A 15,953-nucleotide genomic window follows, 5' to 3' on the forward strand; every position below is an offset into this window, starting at 1 on the left:
GGTAATGAAACCGCTCAAAATTAGCCAATATTAAATAGATGTACATACACATGTACCTTCAAGAACAGACTGCGATGCATTCTTAGATTGCCCTTCAACTTTCATTCCCAGTCTTCTTCTTTTGACGCTTGGTTGTGCATTTCTCAGGCGCTTTCGTTTCAGCTTAGCATCCTTGCGTCTCAAGGTATATGTACCTTAAATTTAATGAATTTCTTAGTAATTTCATAAGTCCCTGTGACTTCGTTATAACCGAGTTTTACTGTACCTTTAATCTGTTATTTGACAGTTCAAACTCTTCATTGGTTTTGGATCTTGCTACAGAGCGTAACAAAGATAAAATTTCATCTTTATCATCTCCAATGCCATTGTGAGTTGCTTTAAGCCATCTCTCCCATGCCTGCTCTCGATGGAAATCACAAAGGTAGACAAAGGACTCTTAAAAAATAAAATAAAAATGTATGATGTGTTTGAGATAACATACACGTTCCACCTACATGAACATGTAATGATATAAATTCATTGGAAGTTCCCACAAGGACCTTAATAAATGTCTTGATTTTTCAATTCAAAGAGTATATATGAAGCAAATTTAAAAAAAAAAAGAAAATGATCTGCTCAGAGCATACTTGTAATTAGAAACAGTAAAACGACTGAAAATAGTATGTACAAAAATATTCATTAAAATATCTGGAAAAACAGATTCAATAGAGGATATTTCTTCATCTGCATAGTCACACATAAAATATGCTGGCTTCCAGTTTGGGTTCCATGATTTTATAATAGATAGGGCTTCTTGGATGGATACACTGTCCTCTGTTTCAACTATGAATGTAGCAACGGTCATGTAGTTTACATTTGTAGGAACACAAAGGAAATAAAGAGGCAAGGTGTATCTGGTTGTTCTGTATGTTGCATCCAGAAGACAGATCTCATTTCCATATCTATTTAGCAGTTGTCTTTGCCAAGCAGTCTGATAGACGTACAGTAATTTGTTGACTCCATCACCACTCTTTCCATAATTTCCAATGAACAGGTCTTCATCAACAAATAACCTTTCATCTGGATCACCGCTCACAGGATGTTCTAAATCCATACACAAACAACAATGGCATGTCAATTCATTTTGTGTGATTTCTATAGGCCTGGCTATTGGCAGGCAATTTTACATTGCAATATACTGCAATACTGTTTAAAGGCATAGTGAATTGTGTGTTGCAATATATTTCAATCTAATTAAAAATGGCTGTCCTAAAAAATACAGAAATGAGAGTCATTAAGCTAAATTTTATATGATAGACCTACAGTCTAGTACTATAGCAAATCTTTCTGACATTAATTACATTATATTTTAAATCTAATTCCAGTCAGAGCAATTAGCTAGTAGACTGTCAATCACTTCATATCAATGAGAACTTAATTTTCATATAAGAACGTTTGTGCCAGACTTAAATCACAATAGGGCGCCCGCCGAGCGGGGCCCTTATTATATAAATCAGTGACCACAATTTTGGAAATGTTTTCCTCACTTATAACAAATGAATGTCTTTATTGCGAAAAATAAGGTGTCACAAAATTTTAGTTATCTACATTAGTGCATTGCAATACAATAAAAAGGAACATCAATTATACTTCTGAATCGGAATATTGGTATTTTTGCACAGTTCCAATGATTTCATACAATGATCATTTCGGAAAAATTATTACCATTGAGCGGTATTAGAATTACCTTGATCTTGATCAGTCTTAATTCTTAAGTAGTATCTGTCTTCTTGATGGATTGACCTCTGTTCTTCAATCATTCCTTGAACCTCTTTCTAATAAATTAAATTAAAAATATTTCTTTTCTTCTACAAACTGTTCGTTATTTCCATATCCTTCCTTAAAGATGGTGCAGGGATAGCCTCAAAATTTAAGGTAAATCAAGCCTATATTCACTTTTTTGCCGCAGTCGCATCAGCTTCCAGGCCCGTGCCCTTGACCTAAGCTACCACGCAAATTGAAGATTAACATTTTTATATACCTATAAACTGCAAGAGATATGGCTAAACCACCTCGTTTTCAACCTACAATTCATCCGTGGAACCCAACCCGCTTTTCTGGTATAGTTTCGTATATCTAGTACATATCTTACATGTCACAGATGTTAGATTTTAACTAGAAAACTGACCAGTCAGCAAGGGCCCCGCCATGGGGTAGAATTAAAAGGGTGCAGCTTACGGAATGATTAAAAAATGTACGAAGAATGAGCAACAGCAACTTTATTCTTAAAATTTAAAGATGATTCCTGAATATTCAAAAACTTGAAATAATATCCTTGTATTTACTTTAGGCAGTAAAGAACAATTTAACATTGAATGTATTAAACAATTATGAAGCTTAAGTTATATAGAATGCCAGCCTTCAATGAATGCAAATATCATGAAGGCTTGACCTTAACTTCAAACAAACAGCAGTTGCAGACAAAGGTTTACATTAATCTTAAAGATAAAGAAAAGCCTACTAAATTTTTTGCAGCAGGCTAGATACTTCTAGATACTTCTAAATTTATAACAAGAAAACAAGAACTTTTTTCAGTATTAATGATAGAATGGGGTTTTTATAAAACTACCTTAAAAATTAATTAACATAAAGTAGAAAAAAGTAATTCAAAAAATCTTCTTTAATCTATTTTTTGTTTTTAGAATTCAATGAAATCATAACTATGAAAGAAAAATAAATTATAAAAATTTATATCTAAATCCACATTTCACAGTGTTCATAGCATTCCAAATTGACTTAACTTCAAAACAAACTTTATTTGCAGACAGAGGTGGTAATTCATCTCAATGTGACAGATAAAGATAATGCTCTGGATTTTCTTCAGGAGGAAACCTAATTAATCCCAAAGGACTCATAGCCAGCATTCATTTTACAATGGGAACATCTTCAGCAGTTATCTCTCTTTGCCAATGCATTCTAAAGTTAAGGAATCTACCCCACCATCCCAGCTCCAAACCAGGGGACATAGAGAACCAAACTTAGCATCAAAATATGTATATCTGCCTACTAAACTACCATACCAAATTAGAACTTGATTGGGCAACCATAAAAAAAGTTATTAGAAAAAATCAGAAAATTTGTGGACGGAAGACAGACAGACGGACAGACAGAGTGATTACTATAGGGCACCCGCAAATCCTTGAGGGGCCCTAATTAGGGCTCCGCTAGGCGGGCGCCATGTAGTGATCAGTCTGTCCGTCCGTCCGTTCGAGATCTCTTGTCCGGAGCATATCTTCTCTCCCTTTCGCCCAATCTGGCTCATACTTCACCCAAAGAGTGCCCTTAGGTAATCGGTGTGCGGTGACCTTGAACCATGTTTGTAGATAAAAGGTTAAGGTCATAGCAGACATATGAAAAATCCTTGTCCTGAGCATCCTTTTTCTCCTCGCTACTTGTAGACTTGAGGCATTTAAATTTAAAACCACATAATACAGACCAGTCAATTGCTGATTTTACTGAATCATTCTTAATTTATTTTTCTAACAGGAATGGAGATGAGATTGATAAAGAGAAATGTGTGTTCAGAAAATGATTCCGTCATACTGGAGAGTTTCGGACATTACATCCATCTGCCACCATATTAGCATTGAGTGCAACGTGTACAAAAAAGATCAAGAAAAGGGTTTTGAAAGTGTTATGTATAAATTTAGACGATGTTAATTTTGTTTCAGTCTCTCCGGACAAACCGAAAATTAAACTATGTGTAAAGAAGGTTGACAATGAAATTGCCTCGGCCATGACTTTTGTACTGGTTAGTATCTGCTGGTAATTCTAGTACTAAACTATAAGTTTGCCAAACTTTCTCCTTTATTGTAAATCTTTTACATATTTTGCAAATGTGTATCATTATGTGTACTCAGAACCTGACAGGAAAAATGAAATAAAAATGTTGTATTCTGAAAAAGCCAAGAGTAAAATAGAAATTTATAATTGAAGAACTCGCAAAATCATATAGTGCATTGAGAGTTATGATTGCTACATCAGTAATTGCCTCAGCCATGTATTGGTAAGTATCTGTTGGTAATTCTAGTACTATAAGTTTGCCAAAAATTCTCATTTATTGTAAATCTATTACAGATGTTGCTTATGTGTATCATTATGTGTACTAAGAACTAGACAAGAAAAATCAAATGTTTCATTCAGGAACGCCAATTGTAAAAAGAAATGTATTATTGAAGAACTCCCAAAATCAGAGGGCGAAACGAGTTAATATTAGTTTAAAATATATCTTGTTCATTTAATGAAATGGATTGAACAGCAGCCATAAATGCCTATGATCGTTCTCTCCATGGGTCAAGGTACAATCACAAGTACATGAAAACATAGGAAAGTGTATGAAAAGATGATTATAAAATGGTACATATTTGGAATTTATTCAGAGAGAGAGAGAGAGAGAGAGAGAGGAAGAGAAATGAGAAAAAAAATATAATTTAACAAATGAATAAGAAAATAATAATTATATAATAAATAAAGTATAATCAACAAAAAGGAGAAAAAAAGACTTAATATTGCTACATCAGCATTAGGAATGGGCATAGATATTGGTTAATATATTCATACCTAAATTTTGATTTTTGTATTTTACATTCTGCATTATCTCGGCACTTTTTTATTAAGACATTGTATTGTATATAACTTGTCAGATTTTCAGTTATGAATTTTCCGGCATCTTGACCCATCACAAGAGACATGTCAAGTATTATTTTAGATGATGACATGTGTACAACCTTTTCCTGATAAAAAAAGCAGATCCAATTCCTGTAATATTCCTAATAAATATTTATGTACATTCCATTTATTTTGTAATGACTTCTCAATAAATGTAATATTCCACCTCATACCAAAAAAATGTCAACCAATTTGGTTACCAGATTTTTCAAACACAGGATACACCACTACTGGCTTTTCCAAAGGTAAATGTGCAAACTGAGATGTGAAATTTTGGCTGATTTTGTACTACCAAGATTATTCCTTTATTCATTTTGAAACTCGACCAGAGTCAACATTTCCACAGCTATGTGTTATCAATTATTTAGTCAAAAATTTGATATTGATTAAAATTTTTAAAACAAGTACGAACATGTAGACATGCCAAGATTGACAAATTTATCTTTGAAGCCTTTTTAATTTTGTAATGGGTATTTTTATCAAATATCTTGAATAAGAGCTCGAGCATGTACCAGACAGTATCAGTTTACACTAATACTTTTTAGATCACCTGAACCCATAGCGTAAGATATTCTTTTTAAAATGCTGCTATTATTTTTCTTCTTTGTGGTATTCATAGTCTTCTCTCTTTTTTTTCCGGGGGGGGGGGGTTCCTCCAGAACCACTATCACAATTTCAACCAAACTTGCCACCATGAATTGTAGGGTTAAGGAAATATTTTATCTTATACAAGTGACACTCTAACCCATGGGGACCTTAACCTTTGACCTAAAAACCTGGTTCAAGGTCACTGCACACAGGTTACCCAAAGGCACTCTGTGGGTGAAGTATGAGCCAGATTGGGCCAAGGAGAGAGAAGATATGCTCCGGACAGGGATTTTTCATATTATTCAGCTATGACCTTGACCTTTGACCTACAAACCTGGTTCAAGGTCACTGCACACAGGTTACCCATAGGCACTCTGTAGGTGAAGCATGAGCCAGATTGGGCCAAGGAGAGAGAAGATATGCCCCGGACAAAAGATCTCGGACGGACGGACGGACGGACTGATCACTATAGGGCGCCCGCCAAGCGGGGCCCTAAAAATTGAGAGGAACTGTTATGAATCAAATTCTTTCAAAAAAACTAGAGGTCCACGGGCCTTATATGTTAGCTTAGTATTATATAACAACTTTCAAAGAATTAAATTCTATGACAATGGGTAACAAGTTTTATAACTTGTAACAAGTTTTATGGGGGAAATTTTACAAGAAACTGCTAAGGCACCTTTTGTTGCCTTTTACATTAATTAGACAATACGAAATTCAGACCCCATGGAACTTCCGTAAACTGTTCCAAGATTGCAAGAAATCCATATCATCTCTAAATATTGAAAAATAATTTGTATATCCCAGGTACGTCAAATGGTGCAACAAGATGTGTTGGCAACATTTTTTGTCATCAAAACGCTTGTGTTATGGGTTTTATAGTGTTTTCCCTATGTGGCTTAATAATTTCACGGCTGAATACTTCAGAACACTGATTTTGGTGCACAGTAACTTAATTTCTCATCTGACCAATTTTTCGCCATATGCTGTGATTTTTTTATTCCGAGTATTATGCTACCCTGCTTTTCTTTTTCCTTTCCGTATACTTTGTTCACATATTTTAATGTTAAATCATTTCATAACATTTGATAAAGATATTTCATATTTGTATCTATAATCTTTATGATGACTTTTAGCAGTTCATGTTCGTAAAAAGTGTTATTTCTACCTCTAGAATCTGAATCAGTGATGTTTTCATTTCTTGTCAAATTTTCAAGGTATAACCAAATACTTGCTTTACAGACATACGGACAGCTAGACTCCGGACAAAATGTTTCCATACTAATTTTCAAGTTCAACACTTGATGTATACATAACTAAAGATATATCCCATGTTTTAAATCTTGACTAGGCCATGATTTCATATCCCAAGATTGCATTGCCCAAGATACATTACTTCCAAACGCAGTCAATTTTTTAAACCACTTTGAATCCTTGTGATCACCTGTGAATACCATGCCCGTGAATCACTCCTGATCCTTTCTTTGCTCCCTCTTCAAAAATGGCTTCCTTAATTAAGATTGTTCTTCGATAATAATATACTTTGTATAGGTTTTCCTTTGCATAAAAACCCGCCTATAGTCAATGAGTTATTTCAACCTTGCAGCATACTTGAAGGACAAAAGTAAAGATAAAAACGAAATCAAACTTGACTGAAACAACTCGAAATTTCCGAACACCTGAGTCTCTGTTCAACATACATGCACTTGGGTACGCCAAACCTGCACTTACGATTTTATCTAATACACAAAATCTACACTGAAACCACTTACATGTATTACTTACACAACTTACACAACACAGACCAACAACTTATTGAGATGATGACTTCTTATCAGTTTGAAAATTTTGCAGTTTTAGCAGTGATTCAACCCTTTGGGTCCCGATTAACTCCACCCTCAGAAGAAGCTCTTGACAACGATAAGTATGGAAAGCCACAGGGGACCCTCAAGTCATGTTCTATATATGTTCATAGTAATTCAATCTTGGGCGGTCAAAATTTCCGAGGTTGCCCCCCCCCCACCCCTTTCAAAAACGATGCTACGTGTCTGTATTGATCGTATAATTCTAATCTAAAGTTCTCAAAATACAGGTTCTTTAACACGCATTAAGAAATTGATCTACTCTTCCATGACAGAACTACAGTCTGATTCCCAGTCTAAGTGTGGCAGCTCACCGGCATCCAGGATAAACTTAGAAAAGTCAAAGCTTGGCGTTGGTTGATTTTCGTGTAACCTTTGATAACCGTGGTACCACAAGACACTTGAGACATGGACACATTAGCCTACTACTCTGGAACCCACCTTACAGGTGCAGTACCATCCATTAATTTCCCCATCTAAGTTGTACTGAACGAAGACAGTGTGAGTTACATTGTAGTGGTAGCGGGAGTGAATTTTTATTTTCAAAAGGTTTTCTTTCATTTTGCATACATTTTGTGGCGTGTAACCGAGCGGATGTTGCAACAATAATATAAAATAATCAAAAATATATACAAGAATATTAACTCTCAATTTAGATTGAGCTACTTGCTCAAAAGTGATTCATAGGAAAGCTCAGATTACTTCTGAGAACCTAACAAAGAGAATTTAAATTATATACAACAAAAAATAACTAATGGACGGGGTAGCAATTAAAAACTCTATTTAGGCCTATGCGTCTCAATTATGTCTCACTGCTGGCTTACTGATTTATAATTAAGTTTTACTTTATTTATTTAAAGCTTCACTTAATGTAAGCTAGGAAGGAAATACTTGTTCAGTCACGTCTAATCCCTGTCGCACCTTATCTTAAGTCTACTGCAGCTACCGACTCTCCTACTGACTGACAGAATGTAAAGTGTTACTGCACTCAGATGACAGCGCTTTTATACTTTCATACTTGATTCTGATTGTTTGACAACTAAACGTAGTCTTCTCTTAACTAGAGAGTTCCAAATTATATACAAGAGTTTATCTGATCGTCACAATCTTCTAGTGTCCCACATGATGAAAAAAAAACTTTTTTACACTGAACATAGGTTCTCAAAAATGAAATATTTACAAGTTACAATCATATTGTCATCTCAAGTTCTAGACAACAATAATTAATAATTATCTTTTTTTTTTAAATTAATAAATAAATTTTCTTATTAGAATGAAGTTCATTTGTATTTTTTTAAATGCAGTTACCGAACAAGGTGTATGTGTGAATTCACTGTAACAGTGTGTTTTTTTAATACATTTGGGGGGGGGGTTAATTTTAAGAAAGATTACACTGAATTAGATCATTTGAAATAAATGTACAGTTCCTACTATTTGTAAATGACTTTTAAGAAGTTTCAAAGTACAATTTAACAAAATAATATAAATAATATTAAAAGTCTTCAAATCATTTAATCTCAAAATAGTTTGTTTTGAAATTTAATATTTTTTTTTCAGTCACTTATAAATTTTCATTAAAAAAATTGTTCCCCTAGGTCTACAGAGGAGGATTCGCCACATTTCTCTCTACTCCCAGTGCATCAATTGCAGAAATCACAGGTTGGCATTGTGTTTAAACCACTTGGGGAAGGAGTACCCATTGCTAGTGGAAGTCGACAGTCTACTTTTGGCATTGTGGAAACTTTTGAGTATTCTCCAAAGACGTTTGCTATGTTTCATTGTAGAAGAAGCGTATGGTTTGAAAACTTTGACACTGATTAGAGCAGCAACTACAAGATAGTTGTCCCATCTTTCATCATGCAAACGAGGAACGGAAAGATTTGTTCAAGTGCTAGATGTGCTGGATAATGTATAAAATGAGAAAAGAGATCCTGAAATGTATGCTAAAGAACGACTCTTCTTGAGAAGCCAGTTGTTGGATGATTTTACTCTTGTTGATGTCCTTCACCCTCTTCACATTTTGAGCCAGAAGTTAAAAAGGACTAAAAAGTTAGTCATGTAAACTAATGTAAACATAAGCACTCTATTTATGCATTTAATACAATGTTAGTAATAAGTAACAATTACAGATTATTCGAAAATGGGAAAACCTATAAGTTATACGGATGGAACATATCCATGCGCTAGATCCCGTGGGGGTCCGGGTTAAAATAGGTCCTCAATGTCCCCTTTTTGTCGAAAAAGGCGATTAAATGGGACAGTCCTTCGGATGAGACCGTATAGACCGAGGCCCCGTGTCACATCACGTGTGGCACGATCCCTCCCTGCTCAAAGGCCGTAAGTTCAGATCATATGTCTTAATTTTGCAGCCCTTCACTGGCAATGTTGACGCTCATATCAGTGAAATATTCTGGAGAGGGATGTCAAACAGTAAACAATCAATCAATCCATACGCAAGTATCAATATTTTGAGCTATTCAAGCAAATCTGGAGTCAGATATTACATTCCAAAATACATGAGAAAATGAAGAATTCTAATAAAATTTCAATAATACATACATTTTTTTTTATTCCTGTGTAATGTTACGCACTTCAGAATATTAATGAGAGTTAAAGGTAATTTCTTATATGCAAATAAGGAATTTAAGGTAAAGTGCTTTTATATGTTTAAAAAGTGCAAGTGCCCCTGAGTACAAATTTTGAAAACATCTCTTTATCAGTGGAGGAATCGACAAATCGTTGGGTGGTATTAAATTCTCGTGAAAGGTGAGTAGTATTTAAGTAGGAGTTTCTTTCCAAGAAAATTACTTTCTTGTAAGCATTATAGTCATAATGGAGGAATCTAGAAGAAATTGAGGGAATTTCAGAGACAGACAAACGAGTAACATACTGCAGATAATGCCTGGAGATTTTTCCAATCCATAGAACTTCTTCACACTCTTCATGCAACCGCGGGTTATGGTGTATGAATGGTTCAAGATGCACATGCTGTTACCAAACACCATTCTATGCCCCGTGACGGCACCATGGTTTTGAAATCCTCAGCGAGGAATCCCGGAGGTGCAATCTACAGATGTTTAAATAACAGAAACCACACAAGGTCAAGTAGAGCCAAAGAATTCGAATAACCTGATGATTCAAGATATTATATTATTCATTAAAAAAACTATTTTGACGGGTGTTCATTGATCCAGTGTTCAAGATTTGCTGGAGTAGCTTACAAGTCAACAGGTGTAAACTGGGCATCATTTAAAAGGGAACTGTTCAAAGAATACTTTGAGATAACTATCAAGAAGAAACCGTCAGGAATCATCGAGATTGACGAGTCACTTTTTGGGAGGATAGTCAAACATAACAGGGGAGATCCAAACAAGGGACTTAAGGTAACATCAGTATTATAAAAAAATATAATCATGCACAATTTAATGTGTTCATTGTATAGATATTCAAAAGTAATTTATATTAAAACAAAACATAAATGTTTTTTTTAAATATTACAAATTTTAAAATTATTAAAGTGTCCATAGACAATTTAAAAAAAATGGCAATTATTACATTTTTCAACAACATTATTAAGCAAGTTTATAATTTTTCCTGTAGATATGGATATTTGGTATGGTGGAGAGAGAAAGCAACACACTGATTCTTAATCCAGTGGGGGACAGATCAGAGGACACTCTCATTCCCATAATCGAGAGACGTGTGGAACGTGGAAGTACGAAATACAGCGAGGGATGGTCGACGTATTGTTCACTTAACGATTTAGGGTATGAAAATTTCACTGTTATACATCAGTATGCATTTAAAAAGAGTTACTTGAACACTTGGAAAGGAGAAAGAGGTGCATACCAATCGCATGGACGGTGCATGGAAACATGCCAAGGATCATTTCAAGCGCATGTCGAGGAGAAAGATCACGCAGTTTGAAGGACGCATTTCAAAGATAAGGTGGAGGTCAATGTTGAAGCCTGGTGTTTACGAGTCCTTCTTCGATTAAGAACGATCTGTATTCCCATTGGACCAACCGCCCAACTATACACACAAGATGCCACTGTTTGACACATGGTCATGCATCCCAGTTATCTGAATGGGACATTCGACCAGGTAAATAACCATTTCATGTAAACAGAGCATAAAGTTGTGAAAAAAAACAAATGTTATGAAAACAGGTTAAAGTTGAAACAAAATCGTAATTATTATATTGAACAATAAGAATTATTAGTAGTAACTAAAAAATGATATGAAATATAACAAGGAAATTAATGAATAATTTTCTTAATTTTTGTTCTGTAAGGTTTTCACTTTGACAACCAAAATAGTATCCGTGAACAACTTTGCTTCCTTCCGAAAACTACATTCCCCACTTGTCAGTTACAAATTTTCACAAGACAACTGGATTTTTCGATGCTTTTAATATGCAATATGGATAGTTTATATCATCTGCATTTACAACAAACAGTGTATCTGTCGAAATCAATTTGAGAATATCTAAATCACCCGTCTCATCAGTCTTGTTTTCATAATTTTCAAAGTGTTTGTCTTTTTTACTAAATTATCTTGGGGATGAGAGTTTTCGAGATAACGTTCCTCTCACATTTGACAGATAAGTGCCGTGTTGTTTGTCTTTTCCATTACCCCATAAAAGTTTTGAAAAAACGAAGATGCCAGTGCTGTCATTAAGCTTTGACTTAAGTACGTTGTTTTTTTCTAAATAACATTTTAATAAGAATTGTGCTTAGAATCTTTATGAATTCAAACTTAAACAGTCTTCTTACCTTATATTTTTTTCAATGCTTGATTTCAACATTTAAGAAAAAATCTAAGTCATTATGAATCCCGCCTCAGGCATTTAAAGAGAGATTACAGCTCAATTTCCACATTTAATGGAGAGTGTTTATTCAATCACTATTTGATTAAATGGTGAAAATGATATCGATGCTGAAAATTTGAAGCATGTAAGATCATTAATGATCTCTACACCTGGTATTGAAGAACAGCCAGAAGTACCTTTGTTGTTTTTATAGGACCGTCAAAAACTATTACAAACATTTTTTTTTTACGGATAAACCAGATTTATTTCCTTTTAAAACCTGTAATTTTCGGAAAGGTCATACCTTCAACTTTGCGAGAAAATTAAAGAAAGTTGCGGTAAAATTTTTTGTTTCATTATTTTTGCGTAAAATAAGCTGTAGTGTCTCTTTAAATGTTGTGAGTTTGCCGTCAATTTAGTTTGTCGTTTGAACCTTAAGAGCGATGCTTTTTCAAGGTACAATTGTGGTTGTTAATGTTATGTTTCTTTGTTTAATTTCTTAGCAGACCTTATAGATGGAGCAGCTATTCGACCCTTTCTTTAAGTTAATTTTGGATCTTCTGACTCTAATTGTGTAATATCTCCGCTGACTGTGAAAGATATATGGAATTTGTTAGTGTGAATACCAGTTGGCATTAACATTTGACCTGAATTATTTGGCTCTGTGTCATGATATGTCAGGTTGTACTTGCGTGTCAATCTAGTTGATACGCTTTCCTGCAGGGTATTGCTTAATTTCTGATTAGAAAAATACATCCTTGGCAAAATCACAACTTTCGAATTTCCCATAGTGGTCTTTAGGTTTTATTGTCTTGGAATTCTCTTTTTCGAGTTTAGAAATCGCATTTTGATCTGCAGCTTCTTTTGTTATGTGTATCTTATTCATTCTTACCCTGTCATACATGTTGTACGAAAGACCAGAAGCCAGAAAATGAGGTTCTCAATTGTTTTGTTAGATGTTGACTTTTTTTCTGCACATTTTCCCATTTGAGCAGGTGAGACAATTCCTTTGGATATGTTTTCACCTTAGTTGGAGTTGAATGAAATGCCAAATTTGTTTTCAATAATTGACTGAACGAAATCTTAACCACATTTTTTTTATGACTTTAATGGCTTTGCTCTGTGAATTTTGACTCTGATTTTTGAAATCGTCCTATCATTGTTGAAGCTTAATTCTAACATGTCTTAGTTATCTCTCTCTGCTGCGTACTTGCTGATCGAGGAATGGAATGCAAAAAAGTATGAATGAACACAGAGATGACAGTTACTCAGCTCATGAAACTTTTTCTCATTTCCAGAAAGAGTTTTCCATGTTGCAAAAAAAAGTACGTACATGGCGAAGGTTTTACGTTTTTTGTTTTTATTGTGTTTTTGTTATTGTCTTATTGTGTTTTCTGAAGAATATCTTGTTTGTGACCAAGACCTGTACTTTATGTAAATTTAATATATGTTTGCTGTTGCATCGCCATGCACTTCTTGACGTAGATGGTATAGAAAGTTCCGAAGAGAATCCGGAAATAATCACTGAACACTTTTTTGTTATCAGTTATGATCAACAGCACGACCAGTATATTTTCTACGCTGTGCGGAAAAGTATATCTGAATATCTGTCATCCATCTCATATTCCACGGAGACCATGCATGAGTTTACTGACGGGTGTGCAGCCCAGTATAAAAGTAGACATTGCTTTGGTGACATCAGTAACTCCTGTCAGGATTTTGGGTTCAAGCATTTTACCCGAAATTTCTTTGAGACAGCTCATGCTAAAGGTGAAGAAGTTTACTACAACTCGTTTTCTTACGAATAAATTTTTATAGTTACACGAACATGTATACAAAACAAAAATTTCACAAAAAATCTGCTCAGTTACACTTAAGTTGAATGTTGAGTCAAAGAAGCTAAAATTTTGTGAATACAATTAGGACAAGTGACCAGTCTGTTCTAGGTCTATAAATACCTTTCTTACCTCTTAATCGTTGCAGTTATGTTTTTGTAAGAAATTCACATAGCTTCTGTGATATCATGTTTATATTCGCATAGGTCGTTTAATTGAGTTCAGATTAAAAACAAAGGCGCAATTTAAATATTTATATGCCCGGTACATACAGTTATAAACTTAATTGTATTTTTAAATTTATACATTACAGGGCCTCACGATTTTGCTATTTCTAATTTGACCATGACAAAGTCCGTGTGCCGACGTAGTATCTTTCGTTTCATGGATTGCATTCCACGAGATGACAACTTGCGATTTAAGTAAGTACCTAATATCAGGTCTGTTCATCAAGTTATTGTTCGAGACTCCGACGACGAAATAACAACCCGCGAACTGTCCTGTTTCTGTGATAAATGCGATTCGCGTTCCTATGATGAATGCTTAAATGTTCCAGCAGCTGGACATATTCTAAATATTAAAATGATACAGGAAACTGACATCACAACCGATGTCGATCAGGATGACGACCAAGGATCCATGGCAAAACTTGTTTCTAAGGGCCAGGTTATTTCTGTGTACGCAGATGATCCACATCAAGACTATTTCTTGATTAAAATCCAAGAACCTGCCCATACACTGGACAGCGACAAAAATTCGTGGGGCTCGACATTACCAGCTGGTACTGATGTCATAACTGGTCTGTACTATGACAATACAAAACAGAATCCTCGTAGATATAAACTTTTAAGACGAAGAAAGGCAATTGTACCAGCAAGTGCAGCAGTTTACATCTGCTCCGAAGTAGATCCAAGGGTCACTATTGATTTAGACGAAGATGTTCATTTGAATATACTGCATGCGATAAACGGAATTCTTATGTCCTAGATACATGTAGGCTGACATGTTTTTGAATCGTATGAATGCTGTACATACACATAGCGACATGGGAAATAAATTATCAAATAAATACCGTATGTATTTTAAAGTATGAATTGATAATTGTCTTATGTACTTCGTTTTTGAAATATTGTTTAATATATCAAAGAACATTTCCAGTACGTAATATACTCAAATATTCATTTGCTATAATGCATGATACAAAATGCATGGATTGTTTTAGGAAATTTTGTTGATCATATATTTTAAAATATTGCCCAAGATTTATACTTCTTGCAAATACATGTATTACAATTTATAATTTTTTTTATTGGCTCTTACATTTTACAAATTAAGATTAAATACATATATGTAACATTGCAGTGAAAATATATAATCAATATTTCTAATAGCTATAGACTTTAAATTATCTTAAATAATAATTGAAAGTGGTGTGGACTCAAACTTATGTATTACAATTTACTTAAGGAAAGTTTATAAACAATGTCTATAATGAGTGAACAATGACTGTGTGAGGGTGTTTGTGTAAACCCCGACCTACCTTAATCTTTCTTATAAAATTAAAATTAATTTTAATTTATAATTCATCAGAGGTACATGTATCAACATGAAAAATACCGTCTTGCATTATTAAAGTATTTTTTTGAATGTAACTTTGATTTTGTACATTATTTTACACTATTTTTGACGTTATAAGCGTAACGTTAAGTAATACCAGTATTGTGCGCGACGTCCACATTATACTTGGTTCAGAATCACATAGGGTAAAAACAGACTATAGGAACTCTTTTATTCGAGGAGGTAAACAATTTCGTCACGGGAGCCATATCTTGAATCTCAACAGAAATTAGTTTATACCTTGATACATCATCCATGAAAGTTTGATTTAGCTATGACTTATAGTTACTTGGGATTGAAAAAGTATGTCTGATCTAGCAGTGGTGATTTTCATTAATTTTCTTTCTTTTTTTAATAATATTAATATTAAATACATTAAGGTTACAACGAAATATTCTACTTGTCTATATATCCTTGAGAGGGACGTTAAACAGTATACAATCAATCTATCTACTTGTCTATATGATTTGACGTCATTGTAAGCTGTTAACGTGAAGTTAAGAGATATGATTCTTTTCAATCGATATCCAAGAT

General features: G+C 34.1%; 1 protein-coding gene and 2 pseudogenes across 1 annotated transcript; 2 read left to right on the forward strand and 1 right to left on the reverse strand.

Moving 5' to 3' along the window:
- Positions 1–265: 265 nt before the first annotated feature.
- On the reverse strand, positions 266–3,618 carry LOC134230930 (uncharacterized; the record flags this gene model as incomplete). Its single annotated transcript, XM_062712799.1, has 4 exons — positions 3,583–3,618; positions 1,727–1,814; positions 698–1,083; positions 266–433 (listed from the first exon to the last, which is right to left on the reverse strand). Coding segments are annotated over exons 1-4 (678 nt in total), but the record flags the coding sequence as incomplete, so codon positions are not given.
- Positions 3,619–10,183: 6,565 nt separating this feature from the next.
- On the forward strand, positions 10,184–11,348 carry LOC134230931 (uncharacterized; annotated as a pseudogene).
- Positions 11,349–13,208: 1,860 nt separating this feature from the next.
- Positions 13,209–15,009, forward strand: LOC134230932 (uncharacterized; annotated as a pseudogene).
- The last annotated feature ends 944 nt before the right edge of the window (positions 15,010–15,953 follow it).

The sequence above is a fragment of the Saccostrea cucullata genome, unplaced genomic scaffold, assembly GCF_032062105.1.
Source record: "Saccostrea cucullata isolate Sc308-1 unplaced genomic scaffold, CSIRO_AGI_Scuc_v1 ctg4460, whole genome shotgun sequence".
Lineage (NCBI taxonomy): Eukaryota > Metazoa > Mollusca > Bivalvia > Ostreida > Ostreidae > Saccostrea > Saccostrea cuccullata.